This window comes from Thermobia domestica, chromosome 4 (assembly GCF_964235325.1).
Source record: "Thermobia domestica chromosome 4, izTheDome1.hap1.1, whole genome shotgun sequence".
Taxonomy (NCBI): domain Eukaryota; kingdom Metazoa; phylum Arthropoda; class Insecta; order Zygentoma; family Lepismatidae; genus Thermobia; species Thermobia domestica.
In genome coordinates, this window is record NC_137457.1 from 300,610,122 (window position 1) to 300,630,124 (window position 20,003).

General features: G+C 34.1%; 1 protein-coding gene across 7 annotated transcripts in view; it reads right to left on the reverse strand.

Moving 5' to 3' along the window:
- The window catches only part of LOC145684247 (uncharacterized), a 48,301-nt gene that overhangs the window by 12,682 nt on the left and 15,616 nt on the right, over positions 1-20,003 (reverse strand). The window contains exon 3 of one of the 7 annotated variants that reach the window (XM_081756368.1): positions 6,500-7,985. The exons of the other annotated variants lie outside the window; for them this stretch is intronic. Coding sequence (XP_081612494.1) covers positions 7,865-7,985 — 121 coding nt within the window. The 3' untranslated portion in view covers positions 6,500-7,864. Of the gene's footprint in view, positions 1-6,499; positions 7,986-20,003 lie in introns of those variants that run through there. 7 annotated transcript variants of the gene reach the window in all.

Genomic DNA, 20,003 nt, shown 5'->3' on the forward strand with positions numbered 1-20,003 from the left:
CATTGTCGTTAGAACCACCAATTTCTAAGTGTGACTTATTATTTTAGAAAACAATCGTCATAATTTTTTATTGTCTTAATATTAAATTTTACAATTTACAATTTTATTACCATTTTTGTAGGTAAATAATGAATGAGCTAAAGTACGCCGTTGTGAAATTTACGATAGAGCCGGATAATCCAAGAGCTGTAGTACCCATATCGTGGATAAACAGAGATGTTTCGTTTTTATCCCGCATCCTTTCATTACAAGAAGCTTAACGAAGTTGTGCGACGGAAGACACAAGCAAACACAGACTGGCCAGAGTTTCCAGTATGTGTTATGATGAAATATAGTAAGTTGAAGCTTTTCGGTGTTTATTCTATTTCATTTATTTTGGTTCATGGTAAGTAAATGTTTTTTTTAGTTATAAAGGATTTGGTTCTCATTGATCTGTGAAAGCTCGAGTACGCAGGGTATTCAGTCTACTTGTAAGAAGTCAGGGAATTTTGGATGGCTAGTGTTTCTAAAGGGAAAGGAATTACATAAATCTTACCAGTTTCACTTTGCCTCAACCAAGTATATTTAGGGAAATGCAAGGCTTTGCTTTCCAATACTTCCCTGCGAAAAATGGCGGGGTAAGATGTTACATAGCCAAGCCGGTTTTAGAAAATTTACAGATAGAATTGGTTAATTTATGTGCAAAGAACAAGTGAAGGTGAGGAGAGTACTATCGTTTTATGCAGAAATTGATTATATGTGTTTGTTTTTAGTAGAATTTAATGAGTGAATGTTTTAGTAAGCAAAAATGACTACTTCGCGGAAGGGCACACCTGTAATGAAAAAGTTGTGTTTCTGTGGGAAAGTAACATCGCAGGTGATTAATTTCGAGAAAGAACACAATGAGCTCTGCGGGGCTTCTAGCCCGACATACTATTACTACTACTGTAATTAATTTTGAGAACATCACGAGCCCTGTGGGGCTTCTAACCCCACCTTCTCTATTATTACTCCTGCGCGACAACCTACTACAACTGCTACCAGGTTATCACTTGTTCTGGAAATCCTGGAAAACCTGGAAATGTTGAATTTATTTTATCCTGTAAACATACTGGAAAACTCCTTGAAAATGCATTTCTGTCCTTGAAATTTACAGAAATACTGTGTCAGATTTTTCATAATGATAATGAAGAATTTAATTGACTACTATTTTTGTTTTCTGTTCCTGTTTATGTGCTGAATAATAATTTGTCATGATCCTACATGTGTGGATGGTTGGTGGGCTTTCTCGATGTTTAGCTGGGAGAATTCTTCTCTTCTGTCATCCACTAGTCTGTCAACCCATTCTTGGATGCTGTCTTCACCAGCACTATCCTCCGGAAACCGTGCTTTGTACCAGTACCAATCCCCCATAATCAGTCTATTTTTGCAACAGTACTTACTCTTCAGTAAATTTTTTTATGAATGCTATTTACGACAAGTAAAGTCTTGTCTTACTTTATTGATAAAGTCAAAGCTGTGAGTTGAGCAGCTTCGCTAAAGAAAAAAAGAGATTGTGTCTGTAGATGATAAAATCACACACCTCCATACTCAGTTGAAAAACTTATAACATGCCGTAAGACGGGGTTACTTTGCACATCAGGGGTTACTTTGCACAAAATACGAAAAGAGTTTTAGAGTCTTCTGTCGGCAAAACCATTAACACAAAAGAGGAAATTTCAACTGGCACCATAAGATAGAACATCTAACTGTATTTTGGCTATAATGTTGGCGGTTAACATCAGTTCTAATTACCGAGAGGGTTCATTGTTGTAGAGGTATGGAAAGCAGTCACTGTAAAGGCCACCAAAATTTGAAAGATATCACGTACGAGATTTTCCGTCAAAGTCAGTTTCGTAGAATACTACTGTATATAATGGAACTTCGATGCAATAGTTGAAATTGAAATGTGAAACGTTTTAAAGTCATAAAAAAGTAAAACTGGGAGAAGGCAGTTTCAGTCTCTACTCGGGGTTGCTTAGTGCACCGCCCCAAAATGCCGCTTGGATAGGGAATTATTACTACTGGAAACTCCTGCATTCTAAATTTAGGTAAATTTCCTATTTAGAAAGATGCTGGAATGAATTTCTTGTTGAAAAATAAATTATGAACAGTGGCGGATCCCGAAAAGTAGTTTGAGAGAGGCTTCACTCACAAATACTACGTTTATTTTTTTAGAAATGACTAGACTTTTGGGGGAGCTCTTCAACTTATACGCATAGGAATTACTAACATTAGATTTTTGAAAAAAGAAATCATGCAATTTGGGTGGGCTTCAGATTGAAAGTCCCAAATCCCGTAAATCTCCCACTAATTACGGTTGGGATTATATTCTTGGACATAAGGAACAACCAAGGCAAATCAGTTCAGGGGGATTTTATTCTGTTCCTGAGTTGGCATTTTTGTGGGACATATGCTAAACTATTAGAATGCGATTCCTGTACCGGTACCAGAAAATACATAATTTTCTTTACAAATATCGATAATTCAAACTAAGTACTAATACCAGTAGCATCATTCTAATATCAATATTCGAAGACTGCATGCAGTTTTGTGTAGAAAGTAAAATGTATAAATACTGAAGGGAAAACATTGCACAGAAGTGTTATGTTCTTATGTCGAACATACTTTTTTGTATGTTCTGCAAAGTAACCCCAGTTATACTTTGCACCAAACTTTATATTTCAATAACTATGGTTCTACTGAATGTTTACTAAGGAACTTGCACTAATGTTTTCCTTATATATCTAGCTATTATATGTTTAAAATACAGTCTTCTAAATCATTGCGTTTGTAAGCAGGGTTGGCAAAAACCATGGTTTTTATTTAAAAAAAACAAAAAACCCGGTTTTTTGTTTAAACCAGGTTTTTTTGGTTTAAACCAGGTTTATTTGGTTTAAATAATTTGCTCTATATATTCATATCATATATGGACAGAAATAAGTTTGTTTCGCCTTGATGTTATTATGCAACAGCCGGGTTATGCTGGAAGGGGTCACATAAGCTTAAAGCGGAACAAAAGCTGCTTCTCGAGTTACATCCGAGAGAAATTGTCCTCCATTTGAACTCGGAACCAGGATTAATTGGCCACCGACTCACTCACGAAGGAATCCTGATAAAAATACATTACACTGATCTTTACATGCTTCTTAATATAGCTGTCAAGAGTCATTTCAGAAGGACAAAAAGATAAACAGTTGCACAAGTGAAACCATTATACTGAATTACATATGGACAATTTCAAAGTACTACGGAGTACAGAAGAACTAATTTAATTCGTTAGTTAACAACGACTTTTATTGGTCCAAATTAAAGAAATACAACGACTTAATTTGCATATCACAAAGATACGAATTATTTGAGTCCACTTTGGCTCAGACTCATTTATACATAAATAGATACCGAAGATACTTCTCATTTCACTAAATGCCTCTCGTGGGATCTGTATGACCCTCCCCCCCCCACACACACACACAAAATTTACGGCATTTCGATGTATTTTATCAATAGTAAACATTGAAACAAAACAATATTTAGAACTTTTCTTTGATTGCAATTACATGACAATAATAACCACAAAAAAATCACAAAACAAACATTTATAAACTTATATATAAAAAAAGTTGCTTTTGTAGTATAATCTTTTTGAGTAATGAATGGGGAATTTAGGTCTGAATATAATACGAATAATATATGGGAGTGAAACGTGATAACCCACAAATGTGTGTTCATCAAGATTTTACAAACACTTACACTTTTACGAACATTTTCGTTTTTTGGTTTAAACCAGTTGGTTTTTTTTTAAAAAAAACCAGCTGGTTTAAACCTTGGTTTAAACCAGCCAAGCCTGTTTGTAAGTTACTTGCGATTTCTTTAAAATGGCTTACATCTTGTGCAAAGTAACCCCGTCTTACGGTAATACCTTTTCCCCTAATTATATTCGTCACAGTATCATGTAATGAAGATGCCATGTACGAAAATTTTATTTGTGATGTTTGTAAATTTGTTGGCTGCACAATTAAAATGTCATACACAAAAGAATGAAAACACATGTACTGGATGTGGATGGATAGGATAGTTATAAAGAACGTGGGGGGGCCTCAAAAACAAAGGGGAAAAAAGCACATCACGCTCTCCTTTGTGTATTTACCTAGGTAATTATTATGTATTAATACTGTACTTGCATTAATATTCACTGCAGAAGTTACTGTACTTTTCATTTCACTGTTGTGAGTTTTAAACCTACAGTTGCAATCCTATTATACCTTCCTATGTCGAAGTCCTGGAAAATTTGTGATTTGTCCTGCATTTGAGGGGGGGAAGAGAGTGGGAATCCTCTACTACTCTAGCAACTTTGTCTCTTTTTCTCGACACTCCAACCGGCTTGGCTAAGTAACATAAATGCCGAATGGCGAAAAACATTAAGTTACCATATCATTTGGCACTTTTTATTAAAAAAATAATCGTCATATTGGATCCAATATAAGCGATCAAAACGCAATTTAAGCCGAAACTATATCTTCATACGAATTTTACTTGTTTTATTAGTGTTTTGTCGTTTAATGTGTGTTGAAGAAGATAATTGTGGATAGGCGAAGAAATGCAGTTCCTTAGTTGCATACACACTACAACGAAATAAGTCTGACAGAAAACTGTAAGAGAAGTTGCATAAAAAAGTATTCGGTATTAAATCATCGTTACAAGGGCCGCCGAAAAAAATTGTTGGAAGAAAAAAGGAAATTCTCTTCCATTAATTAAAGATCTTAACACCAATTGTTTACTTAAAATATTATTTCATCATTATATAGAGATCCACTGTACTTTCTATATAGTTAAAATGTATAATTAGCATATTGTAAGTTTGAAAATAAATGTTTCTCACTTAATATTGAACGTAGAAAAAATTTATGTTTGAACTGGAATTTCAGTCAGGTAATTTTATTTCTCGAGATGCGTAGAAACTCTGTGCATTATATTGTTCTCTTGTTTACTTTAGAGAGCTATTCAGCAGCGAGATTAGACCTGCCAAGGGCAGATTTAACATCTAATTTAAAAACAGACAGAAGAGGAGGTGGTTGGAAGACCAAATTGGAAAACAAAAGTACACAGAAAAGTGTACCCAGGTGAAGAACTAGAAACACCTGACGATGATATGCTGGTGTCTCACAACAGAGGTCCCATGGGTTTCCCGTATTCGAAGCCTTTTTTTTCTACACCTTCACGTTCCTCCGTACCGCAGGAAAAGAACTCCGGTTCAAGTAGTGCTGAACAGAAAAACGAATATAGTGGCGTACGAGAAAATGTGATTGTACACGAAAGGGAAACCACAAGTGTTCCGTCTTCAAATCACGTGACATTAAGTAATACATTCTTAAAAGTAATATAGTATTAAGTCCATATTTCCGCCTCGGCCTACGCAGTGCTCCATTAAAAAAAGAACTATGAACCATATTTGCAATCCTTTGTTCAGGGTTGCACAAAATCAGTCTATCTTTTTAAACATTTCGTTTACCATTCCTACTCTAATGTTCACATTTCACATCTTGCGTACGAAAGATGTTGTACGAGTCCTCCGATTTTAATCCGTATTTCCCTTCGCGCCAGTACCATTGCCTTCATTTCTAGGACATTTATCTTTGTTTCGTAGTCTTCACAGTAATTTCTAAGTCTTAATAATTTCAATTTAAAACTCTGCGAAAAGACGAGCCTTATCAATTTGCCCAACAAATTGTATTCCTTTTTTAAAAATATTGATATATCCTGATTCCTCAACATGTTATCGAGACAAACTGTAGTCGATAACCATGACGATGTAACGCACTTTGATATTCTATTTCAATAGAATAATGTAATTTATACTCTAAGAATAAGTTCCTACGTACAATACCCTATTCCACGCATGTTAAGTTTATTGTAGCCGTTAATGAAAATAGTCTCTCGAAAATCATATTTTTTTTCACAAATGAAAGAATATTTGAAGAATTACTTCGCCTTCAATCAACGGTAGCAAATATTTTCGCTAAAGTTACATGGATAGAACAAGAGTAGAAAGAACGTCCGGGTGGCAGTTTGTCCTCGTTCGTGGACGAAAGTGACCAGTTTGCCTTCATCACATTTCTACCTTTGCGAACAACGCAGTAATTTTCACTTGTCGATGAGAAACGTATCCAAGATAGAACGCAGCGACTGAAGTTGGTAAGTAACCTAATTTTATAGTTCATTTACAGTGATGTGTAAAACCTTCTAAAATACAGTTAACAAATTATGTAGCGGACGATGATAGGGAAAATATTAAAATTCTTCAAATAACTAATTAATCACCGTCATTGACAACATGCACAAAAAGATATTTCGGAAGATACTTCTTCCTTCATCAATTTGTAATGCAAAATGATCGAACTTGAAAGTCTAATTCTTTTGTATTTTCGAACTGATTAAGAGAAAATATCTTTCAATATATTTTTCTGTGTATATGTTATCAATGACGATGATTAGAAAGTTGGTTGAACGCTTTTGATGTATAAACTTTTGTTTGAAGGTACTGCTAATGAGAATATTTCATTTTCCAGAAAGCAACTTTTTACTACGTTCGAACAGTTAACTTTAACCAACTAACTCTATGGCCTATGGAACCCGCAGGTTCAATGCCGCGTTCACAAAACCTCTCCACTGACTTCTATCCTTAGCTAACTGCATCCAGTTTCTACTTTGTATTCCAATCTTTGCGAGATCCATCTTAATATTGTTAGCCTGGTCTACTCTTGTATGAAGTGAATGTGGGGATAGTAGCAAGATTGAGGAGACCAAACTAAACTAAGAGTAATATCTGTAATTTATCTCTCAACATGCCCCTAAAAGTTAGGCAAGATGTGTAACATGAAATCCAAGGATAATTTAGTTCTGATCAATGGAGGCGTTATTTAACTTAGAGAAAGGCATGTAGTTCAATTTGTAACAGTTTATTGGTCAATGAATTTAGTGTTCTGAGATTGACTTGATTAAATATCTGAAAGGTCATGAGGAAAGAAATTAGGGAAATCTGGCCTTAAGAATATCATACCTGGGTGACTACTGGTCCTATGTTGTCAGGTAATCCCATCTGCAGTTCAGCTCCAAACTTTATAAAGCGTCCATGGAAAGATGAGCTTATCACTCGAAAATACACGTGAATAAAGTTTGTATTCGATCCTTCCGAATCTCGGGTTAAAATAACTTATCTCGATTCGTTACTTAGGATACAAGTACGTATCGCGAAGCATGTTGAATTACTATTACGATAAACTCTCGACTTCTTATAAACCTCGTGTTGACTTCTTATTAACTTCTTTTAACTGAACTCTCTTTCCAAGGAAACGGTTTTATATAATCAAGAAATGAGGTTGCAGACATTGAAGATATTCATGACAACAACAGGCTCCAGATAGCACGTGGAATTCTTGAGAAACTCAATTGGGACAGGACATTCTGCTGACCAGAAATCTCTAGAATCCCCAGACACAATCTCTCGGATGATTTAAATTTTGTCAATCCAAGAATTTTTAAAAACAAAAAGATATATAATTCTTACAATAACATAAACATTCTGTTCTCAATTTTGAAAAATAAAAACGCTGATCTAATTGTAATTGTCTGACAAACGTAATAACTACATTGTATAAATTCTCTCGTTAACATAATGTAACTAGGTTGCTTTATTTGCTTTTTAGTAATGAATAATAAAGCGTCAGCGAACTAAATGATTTTCATGACATAATGTTATTCCTAATATTTGTGTGACATGATTTAATGAGTAAAATGATGATGTGAATAAACTTAAATCTAAATGACATAAAATATTGTAACTTTACTAAAATTGAAATCTAAAACCATAATATCTGATAATATTCCATAAATATCCTAAAGTATAATATGACATCCCATAAGATCCTATAACATCCCTCGGCGAGTAAAACTTCGACACATTCGTGCTGTCGAAAATGAAAATAAAATTATAATTTACATGAAAAATAAAAATATAAATATATATACATTCTTAATATGATAAAATAAAAAGAGATAAAATAAAAGTTAATCTTGATATGAGAATATTGCTATTAAATTTGCACTGGCAATATTCGAAATGTTAAAATAATAATATAAAGTAATAACTTTTTTTTTTTGCAGATGAAATACTGTCCATTTATATATATATATATATATATATATATATTGCGAAAATTGTTTCTTTTTTTTTGCAATATTAGAGTTTGTAGTTTTTATTTAGTTCACTACAGTGCATAACTATAAAATGCATATAATGAGTTGTCCCAGTATGAGCTGCCATCTGTTGACAGAAAAGCAAAACATCAGAAGGATACTGTAGTGAATCACAGATAGCGAGGGTTACACTTACTACCAATGAATGAAAGTTTATGATTTCTGTCTTATCGGCGGGATGAGTTGTGATTCGCTTCTACAATTAATAAGAAACCTTTGCACTTACGCTAACCAGCGTGTCATGAAACTCGATGTGCTGAAACAGTTGTTTCCACATAAGTGTTTGCATCTTCAATAGAGATGATTAAAAGAACAAAAATAATTATTTCTTCTTGTTGTTAACTTCACTGCTTTTTGCACTTAAACACCAAGGACATAAATCTCCACTGTTTGATTTCTGTGAAGCTTTCCACTGAAAACACTATTTTTAATAAAATATTTATCATCACTTCTCACTATTTTAATCAGGTGTAATTACTTGTGGTGTAAAAACACATAATAGAGATTGCACACTGTAAAGTGATGAGTTGGAATTAGCTACGAATTTCCAGGAGAAACTTGGGATATCACAGTCCTTTTCTGCAATGGTTGCGAGTGGAAATCCGTGTTGAACGTTTTCCAAAATTTAGTAGTTTTCCTGGTGAGTGTCTCTGTGTGGGTTGGTGGTATAATTTCACAAAATTGGAAACTCCACTGATGATAAAATGCATTCATATTGTGATAAAGTTTTATCGTCTTTGATCCATTTAAATTCACTGGGTGCATCCTCTGTTGATGGAGGTGATATTCTTCTTGTTCGTGGTGTGGCCAGAAATTTTGGAAGGGTTGGGGTAGGGATTAGGGATTCAGATAAAATAAATCTCAGAAAAAGAAAAGTGGTGTTAAAATAAATATTGTTTATTACGTGAGTGCTTGACCGTGATGAGCCTTGGCCTTGTGTATAAGAATGTAGGTCAGTGTGTGAGTTGTGCAAGAATGCGTTTGAAAGAAATTATGTTGAAGCATTAGTGATGTTAACATATAATAGTTGAAGAAGGTCTTGTTCTTTTTAGCTTTTCTCTTTCAAAATCAAAATACATTATAATTATAAAATTAAAGAATTCCTAATACTAATATCGTGGTGTGGAGAATTACCATAATCTGTATGTGTTGTAGAGAAAACTCATAAATTAAGTGTAGATGCGGAATAAATACTTAAATAATTTAATCGTGGCTTAAACACTAGGATGTAGGTTCTAAAATATTGGTGTTAATTTGTTGGTTCCATGTAGCTCGTGAGAAGTTAAAAAATAACCACAATAGATGGTATCTTAATGGTATCTAAATTCATAAATAGTATGAATATTTAACCATTATATATTCTAAATTATACCGTAGTACAGTATCTAAAATCGAATATTTGATCGATTTTCTAAAACTGTATTTATTATTATACTTTTCATTTAAAAATGGCAACTTATAAATATGCTTAGCATATATTCAAGCCATAAGATAATATTTGTTGTAGCTAGGTGGTTAATAGCTTAATAATAAAAATAATCAATAATTAATAACTTATTTATCAGTTAATAGCATTTAAGTAATTGAGTACTCTAATTATCAACATATCAAATATTTATAGCTTCAGATTCTTAATTTGTCTCTTTTTTTTTAAATGTTACACTCTAAAATAGAAAAATGAAAATGAATCTTAGATGATTAGAAGTGAATCATAGATGATTGAAAGTGAATCTTAAATCTATGATCTTAAATTTGATCTACATGTGAACAAAAATGTTCGTTACAAACATGAAGCTTAGTATAGATATATTATTAAATATTTGAGATTTATGGAAACCAAAGAAGTGATGGAACCTTAAAATTAGTGTGTATGGACTTACGCGCTAGAATAATAATGGATGGTCACGCGCTTACAATTAATGTACATGGAATCTTACTTAGGTGAGTACCATAATTTATTTTAATATATTAACTTATTCTTTACTGTGCTATTTATATCGTTACTACAATGTTTATATATATGTGATTTTAAAAACTTTTTTTTAAATGCTAAAGGCTAAAATCAATCATGAATTCTGTGGTATCTCGTCGAAATTTTACGTATTTGAGTACGTTCGCCAGCATTCATTTCTAGTCTTTGTTATGAGCAGCCTACTTTCGGTTAGCGAAGATCGAGTCATCAGCCTCAAATAACAGCTAGAAACAAATGTAAAATTTCAAGTTGATATTTTTTTTTAAATAGCTGAAGTCAAACATTTTCTAAGCCAATTTTTTTTTTTGTTAGATTATCAATGGTACTATATTGCCTTCAAAAGACATCCCATTTCCTGAATGTCAGAAAAAGGTGTTATGTTTCTGAGAAGGTGTCTCAGCCGTGCGCACCGACTCGCCCGGTAGAAGAACAACAATATTACTACCATAGGATAATCAATATTCATTTTCTTTCTTTCTTTTTTTTAATTTAATTCTCACATGCCTCATTGTATAATTTTAATCTTCGAATATCGAAAGTGTCAATTTTGGTTTGCTTCTTTTCGTTCACGTATTTTATTTTATATGAATTTTCATTCACTTTTTCAAGTATTTAACCTATTAATTTATATTTATTGGAAAAACAAGCTGGAATTCCGGGTTTCTGTCCTAGTTCTTTTATTAAGACTCGTTGACCTGGAATGAAATTTTCTTGTTTATATTTCTTTTCCATGTATCGTCTTTGTTGTTTATATTGCTTTTGCAAGTTTTTGTAAGCTAAATCACGAGCTTCTTTTAGCGCTGAGAAACGTTCCTCATTCTCTTGATGATTATAAGGTAAGTCAAAAACGTGGTCTATTTTCATTCGCGCATCGTATCCATGAAGAAGATAAAAAGGAGAAAATTTTGTCCCTTCATGTACATGGGTGTTTAAAGTAAAAACTATGCTTGGAAGAACGATATCCCAAGAATTTATCTTTTTATCTACGTAGTGTTTTAACGTATCCTGGAGAATTGCGTTTATTCTCTCTACTTGACCTATTGAGAAATGAGCTCCGGTATCGGCAAAATTCAAAGATATTCCGAATCTTTCTGTCATTTCTTCCATTAATTTCCCTCGATGAGAGGCAAGACGGTCTAATAAAATTTGCCTTGGGATTCCAAACTTTAGTATTAGTTCTTCATATATAATTTGAGAGATTTCTTCCGCGCATACATTGGAAATTGACTTAGCGATGATGTAACGTGTGGCCATGTCAATCATTACTAGAATGTATTTGTGCCTATGGGTTCCAGACAATGGAAGGGGTCCTATCTCGTCGAGGACGATCGACTCCATCGGTCCAAATTGAGGGTATGTTTGTGGATGTAACGTTATTTTTCCCTGTTTTCGTTTGTTAACTTGACACGTTATAAAAGTATCATATTTCTCATGTAGAAAGCCTTTCAAATTGGGAATATAGATTTTCTTATATAACGCATTATACATTTTACTGTAGCCAAAATGACCTCCGCCCATGGGGTCAGAATGAGCTTGGTTAAAAACTGCATCCCTCATGCTGTATGGTATACACAAAAGAAGCTTCTTTCCATTAGCGAAACGGTGAATCCTGTATAGACGATCATCTTTAATTTCATACATTTTCTTCGTTCTTTCTAGAGTGGTGGAACAATTTTCGGGATCTTGAATTGCTTCATAGATCGGTCCAAAAAATTTATCTTCTTTCTGCAATCTAGCAACATCTAAGCCTTGTTGGAATGTTAAAAATACGTCTAGTTGTTCAGGATCGAAATCTTCTTTTGTTTTCTCGATGTCCGTATTTCTGCTTAAAATATCTGCAAGATTGTTTTTGCCAGCTATATGTATAGGAATGTAACGGTAACTTTCAAGTTCAAGTGCCCAACGAAGAAGTTTTGGTGATAATTTCGGTGATGTTTTTAAATGTGTAAGTCTTTTACAGTCTGTTAACAGTTCAAATTCGTTAATGCCAAAAAGAAATTGAATGCTCTACACGCAGACAAGATAGCTAAAAGTTCTATTTCCACAATATGGCGTCGTGTTTCCTCCGGTCTTAATAATCTGCTGTAATAGCCTAAAGGTGACCAAGAACCATCTGATTGCTGTTGCAGGAGGCCCCGCTCCAATTGAGTTGGTGAGAGCATCTGTGCATAAGCGTAGAGGCTTTCCTGGAACATAAGGTGCTAACAGTGGTGCATCTAGAAGAACTTGTTTTAGTTTTTCAAATACTTTTTGCTTTTCTTCGTCCCAAATAAATTTAGTGTTCTTTCGTGTCATGCGCTGTAAAGGAGCTACTAATTCAGCGTAATCTTTACAAAATCGGCGCACATAGTTCGTGAGTCCTAAGAAAGATCTTAATTCATTTTGAGATTTGGGGGGTTGAAAAGATTTTATCGCTTTGATAGTTTTTTCACTTATCTGATATCCGCTGTTCGATACGATGTGTCCTAAAGCCAAAACTTTTTCTTGTATAAATTTACATTTCTCCACTGATAGTTTAAGTCCTGCGGTACGTAAACGAACAAAATTTGCCTTTAATATGTCTAGCATGTGTTCTTGCGAATTCGACCAAAGGAAAACATCATCCATGTAACAATTAACATTCTCTGGGTGGACGTTCGCTAAGGTCATTGCCATAATCCTAGAATATATGGTGCCTGCAGAAACAAAGCCTTGGGGAAGCCGTTGGAACTGAAAACCTCCCAAACCAGGAATATTAAACGATGTACATGGTCTCGATTCTGGTGTAATTGGGATGGTAAAATAAGCAGATTTTATATCAAGGACTGAAATATAATTATGTCCACTCATCGTTGTCAAAATTTGATGAATTTGAGGTAAAGAAATTGTATGAAACTCTGCATATTTGTTCAAAACCCTGGAGTCCAAACAGCAACGTAATGAACCATCTGGATTCTGAATAAATAACATTGGGTTACTGAAAGGACTTTCTGATCTTTCAATGATTTGTTGATCTAGTAAGATGTTGATTTGCTCTCGCACTAGAGGTCGCAGAGCGGCGGGAACTTGGTATTGTGGGCGGTGAAACGCAACTTTCGTTTTCAGCTCGATGTGGTGTTCATAGTTCTTAACTTTCCCAATTGTATTTTTATTCCATGCGAAGACATCTGCAAATTCAAAACAAAGATCTTCCAATTGTTTCTTGATTGCGGGATCGGCCTTATCTCCAATAACCAAACGGGATTTATCGAATTCCTTTCTAGCGTTAATTATTTCGTCAATTTCTTCTTTTGTTAAGCCCTGTTCCTGTAGATCTTTCTTTGAGATGCATGTTTCTCCTCTCCCTAGAACAGTACCTTGATTCAAAACAACTTTCTCACAAGTGAAATTTGTCACTTGTATGACGTCATCATTTTTTTTAAAAAGAACGCGAGGAAAAATAATTCCCTTTTTTGATTGAAGTTCTAAGTTAGGCTCTAACATTGTTTCACATCCGGACCAAGAATTTCTAAGTTTTACTGGGATGGTAACAGTTGACTTTGGCCAAATGAAACATTTTCGGGGTGTAATAAATACAGGAACTAAACATGCTTTTAAAATATGTGCCGTTTCATTTGAAACGTTCATGGGTTCGATGTTATTTTCAACCTGTGTCGAATTTTTGACTGATCCATTTGTTTTAATTACTGGTAAAGATGGACGACCGAATCTTTGAATACTCATGATTTTCCTACCATAATCAATTTTAGCTCTTTGAATACTAAGAAAATCGTTTCCAATTAATAATCTATTGGGAAATCCATTGATTATGCGAAACAAATGATGAAAATTCTTTCCAGCAATAGTAAATTTTATTATCGCGACTTTATCTATTGTGAGCATATTTTGTGTAATTCCTTTTATTTTCGTTTCTCTGTTAATTATTTTGGCTGTAGGTGGTACAAGATCGTTAGAAATTATTGATATTTGCGATCCAGAATCAATGATTGATTTTACAATGTTCCGTGAATATTAACTGGTAAAAACACCATATTATTTTCGCAACTAATAGGGGCTAAGAGTTCTCTACTTCTATTATTTTTGATCCCAGTAAATGTGCCTCTGCCATTTACTGCAGTTTTTAGTTTAAAGAAAAATTGCAAGAACACTGATGTTGATGTTGGTTTGCCTTATTTGGAACAAATGGTTGTGCGTTTGAATTTAATTGAGTGTTTGAATTTCCTTGACATGCGTTGTATTGATGATGATTACAACATGGTGTTTGATTATTGTATGGCTGATATTGATAATTATTATATGTGGGTCTATTGCCTCTGAAATTTCTACCTCTTTGAAAATTTCTATTATTTCCTCTCTGTCTAGAATTTCTATTTCCAAAGTTATTTCCCGTGTTGTTATAATTTCTATGTCCTTGATTCTTAAAATTTCTACCTTTGGATTGTCTCCTATTGTTATTGTTGTTTCCTCTATTATTATATTGGTCTTGATTTCTCGCCTGATTATTTTTCTGGCTATGATTACCATTATTCTTTGATTCAGCTAAGGCTACTTGTAATTCTTCTAATTTCTTTTCTAAACTAGCTAGCGGAGTAAAACTCGCGGGTTCTTGTTTAATCTGCTTTTCGTCTTTTTTCTTTGAAATTTTCGCCACTAATTCTTCTAAATCTGAGTCATCGTCACTGTCTTGCTTTCTTAATTTATTTAATATTTCTCGAACAGTTTCTTTAGGTTCATTATTTGTACGATTTTTCCTTCTAACTATTTTCACCTTATTTTTCTCTAAGAGCTGTAAATCATTTAGAAATTCATCTAAACTAGCATAAGATTTCGTTCCTACCTTATCAATATAGTAAGGTAATAAACCTGATGCTATAAGACCTATTTTCTTCATATCAGACATTTTGTCATCTAGTCTTTCGGCTAGGGTTAGAATGTCATATGCAAAATTAATTACTGGTTCGTCTTCCCTTTGGAGTCTATCTCTAATCCGATCTTCGATATCTACATTAAATGATGAACCTGTGAATTCGTCTATAAGCTGTTTTTAAGTGTCGCGTAAGGTGTGGTCTCAGTATTCTTTCTTTTCAAAAATAATTTGACCCATTGGCGGCCAACTCCTTTAAATACTGACGGTAATAAGGTTTTTCTTTTATTATCGTCATAACCTGCTATGTCGCAAGCATCATCGAATTCTTCAAAAAAAGATACTATGTCACTATCATTCATGAGGTCAAATCTAGGTAATCTACCGTAATCTGAAAATACAGTGACAGCTATTTTCTGTTCTGGTGGTGTACTACCGCCTTGATTTGCCATATTTTCTACTTTAGATTCAATGCTAGGAAATTTCAAAACTCTAGTATTCTTATTTTCTTGTCGCCGTGGGGTTAATATTTTACTAATATTTTCTATACCAACATCAATGTCCTTGATAGCTTTCTTACTTCTAGTCAAAATACCTTCAGTCATTACCAAACTAAAATTTTACACAATCATTATTCCAGATAATTAATACATAAAATTAAAATCAAACCACGGATCAAGATGTATATGCAGTTCATGTATGTGTACAACGTAAAAATAAACAACAATCGCGGGTGGGTGGGCGGAATGAATTATGTGTTATCTTCAGCATGTTAGCCTGGTCTACTCTTGTATGAAGTGAATGTGGGGATAGTAGCAAGATTGAGGAGACCAAACTAAACTAAGAGAAATATCTGTAATTTATCTCTCAACATGCCCCTAAAAGTTAGGCAAGATGTGTAACATGAAATCCAAGGATAATTTAGTTCTGATCAATGGAGGCGTTATTTAACTTAGAGAAAGGCATGTAGTTCAATTTGTAACAGTTTATTGGTCAATGAATTTAGTGTTCTGAGATTGACTTGATTAAATATCTGAAAGGTCATGAGGAAAGAAATTAGGGAAATCTGGCCTTAAGAATATCATACCTGGGTGACTACTGGTCCTATGTTGTCAGGTAATCCCATCTGCAGTTCAGCTCCAAACTTTATAAAGCGTCCATGGAAAGATGAGCTTATCACTCGAAAATACACGTGAATAAAGTTTGTATTCGATCCTTCCGAATCTCGGGTTAAAATAACTTATCTCGATTCGTTACTTAGGATACAAGTACGTATCGCGAAGCATGTTGAATTACTATTACGATAAACTCTCGACTTCTTATAAACCTCGTGTTGACTTCTTATTAACTTCTTTTAACTGAACTCTCTTTCCAAGGAAACGGTTTTATATAATCAAGAAATGAGGTTGCAGACATTGAAGATATTCATGACAACAACAGGCTCCAGATAGCACGTGGAATTCTTGAGAAACTCAATTGGGACAGGACATTCTGCTGACCAGAAATCTCTAGAATCCCCGGACACAATCTCTCGGATGATTTAAATTTTGTCAATCCAAGAATTTTTAAAAACAAAAAGATATATAATTCTTACAATAACATAAACATTCTGTTCTCAATTTTGAAAAATAAAAACGCTGATCTAATTGTAATTGTCTGACAAACGTAATAACTACATTGTATAAATTCTCTCGTTAACATAATGTAACTAGATTGCTTTATTTGCTTTTTAGTAATGAATAATAAAGCGTCAGCGAACTAAATGATTTTCATGACATAATGTTATTCCTAATATTTGTGTGACATGATTTAATGAGTAAAATGATGATGTGAATAAACTTAAATCTAAATGACATAAAATATTGTAACTTAACTAAAATTGAAATCTAAAACCATAATATCTGATAATATTCCATAAATATCCTAAAGTATAATATGACATCCCATAAGATCCTATAACAATATTGTCCTCCTATCTGCGCCTAGGTCTTCCTAATTGTCGTTTTCCGATTGGTCTTCCAGTCAAGACTTTGAAAGCGTTTCTACTTTCTTCCATTCTAGCTACATGACCCGCCCACCTAAGCCTCCTAGACTTGACGAACCTAACAATGTTGGGTAAACCATATAAATTATGTAGTTCCTCGTTATGAAGCTTCCGCCATTCCCCATTTCCATTCCTCTTGGGTCCGAACATTTGTCTCAGGATCTTGTTCTCAAATACTTTCAGTCTATGTTCTTCCCTCAGAGTAAGTGACCATGTTTCGCAACCATACAGAACTACAGGCATGATTATTGTTTTGTATATTTTAAGCTTCAAATTCCTCGACAGAATTCGCGACGACAAGAGATTCTGAACCGAATAGTAACACGAATTCCCTGCTTCTAGTCGGCATTTAATTTCTCCGTGAATATGATTTTCCTCTGTTAATATTGATCCTAGATATTTGAAACTATCCACTTTATCAAAAGTATTATTTAATATTTTAACGCATCCATAATTTGGTGCATTCCGGTCCCGACGCACTTCCAAGTATTTAGTTTTTTCTGCATTTACTTCTAAACCCAGGTCCCTGCAAGCGTTTAATAAGATCTCTGCATTTCTTTCTATTGTTCTGCTATCATTCCCTATTAAATTTACGTCATCAGCATATGCCATAACCTGGTGAATACCGTTCAACTGTAGGCCCTGGTTGCTATTTTTGATTTTCCTTATAGCGTATTCCACAAAAAAGTTACATAATAATGGCGACAACGCATCTCCTTGTTTCAGGCCATTTTCGACGTGAAAGCTCATGTACAAAAATTTTCCTACCCGCACTTTACTTTGGGATTCGTTTAAACATATCTTAATTAATCTAATTAGCTTTCTCGGTATTTCAAGTTCTGTAACAACGTTGTATAAAGTTTCTCTCCTAACCGAGTCGCACGGCTCTCTAAAATCAATAAATAGTTGATGTACCGGGCTATTGTATTCCTACTTTTTTTCGAGTATTTGGCGAATGGTAAATATTTGGTCGATAGTTGTTCGAATTCGTCTAAATCCGCACTGATAATCTCCAATAATTTCATCTGCGTATGGCGTCAGTCTTGCTAGTAGAATACTTGAAAGGATTTTATAGGATGTTGACAGAAGAGAAATGCCTAGATAATTATTACAGTCAGTTTTGTCGCCTTTCTTGTAAATTGGAACAATGATAGATTCTTTACAGTCTTGTGGCAATTCTTCCTTGTTCCAGATAAGGAGAATGAGTTTGTGTATCTTGTTCCATAATTTTTCTCTCCAGCTAAAATTAACTCAGCCGGAATTTCATCTGCACCCGGAGATTTGTGTTTCTTTAATTTCTTTATAGCGGTTTCTACTTCTATTCGGTTGGGTTCTGGAATATACGCTTCTGCGGTGTGTATCTCCTTTTCTCCATGCACACTAGTTTTTGGTTGCGTGTTAAGCAAATCGTCAAAGAAATCTTTCCATCTATTTAAGATGCTATCCATATCAGTGAGAACTGTACCGTCAGATTTCTTTAATATATAAGCACGAGGTTGATAACCTTTCTTAAATTCGTTGATTCCCTAATACATGTCCCGGATGTTTTTATTTTTACTATTATCGTCAAGTTCCTTAATTTTAGCTTTCAGAAAATCGCGTTTCTTTGTTCTAAAAGTTTTGGAGGTTTCCCGCCTGATATCTGCGAAATTTTGTGTAGTTAATGTCTTGCAGTTTTAGAGCAGCATGTTCGAACAGTTAATGTCTTGTATATTGGTAAAATTTTTGATTTATTTATTTTTGTAATTAATACCTTTCTCGTTCCTGTTGGTACCTAGATTTGGCTGACTGTTACGTATTCCACATTAGCTTCCTTCGTGATTTTTATTTAGGATTTTCAGTAGTATGTTCCTGCGTCACTTAATGCCGTATGTTGTGGCAAGGTAACATCAGTTTCATTTGCTTTTTTGGCCAAAGTATATAGCACGTAGTTTGCAACCAAAAGATTTTAGTATTCTTACACTACTTATCATAATGTGTTCTGTCCGAAGGCAGGTCTTTGTCCCGAAGGTCCCTGGGCAAAGTGGTTTGCCACTGAATTTCATGATCACGTCGTAAGGACAGGACTTACAGTTAAACGTGGGATTCAAACCATTGTCCCCCACCGGGAACCGAATCTGGGACACCTTGGTTACAAGGCGACAAGCTTCAACAAGGACAGCTTACGTTATTAGAAGAGCATATTTTCCTTTTATGAAAGCCCATAATACTGGATAACTCGGTGTCTCAACGCTTGATGTTTACACTGTTTTCCTGTTATTCCTTCCTACTGAATGAAACTTGGAACGAGGAAAACATAAGGAATAAAATTACAAATCCTACTTATGTGTAAAGACTTTGCTTATCCTATATATTTCTAATTGGACGACTTCTACACATACGTCATGAAAATATGTATGTATGTTCCAGGTGCAACTCCTAATGTCCACAGAGACACGGACGTCAAAAACCATACAATCAACGTAATGAGGAAAATTCTTAATGACAATTTAGCTGTTCAATTCTCCTACACAGGAAAGAAGGGTTTCAAACAGGAGAAAGATTAATGTTTCTGCAAAATAGAAATATGCAAGGTTGTTCACGGTTAGTAACGTTTATAGGTAATTTTAATGTTAGGTTTGTTTTAATACTTGAACCACACAAAATTACTTGAAAATAATTAGGACAAATATAGTAATCTAAAGGTATGCCCTTATTTTTTTAATTTCACATTATGACTCTTAGTTTTACTTCGTGTTACGAGGCCTTTTTCCGGCGAAATTAAACTAACACTAAATTTACGATTTTAATTATTGAAAAATTCACAAAGTTCTAAAAGGATGTAAAATTAAACTGCACACCACAGAAAAATGACTCTTAGACGCAAAATG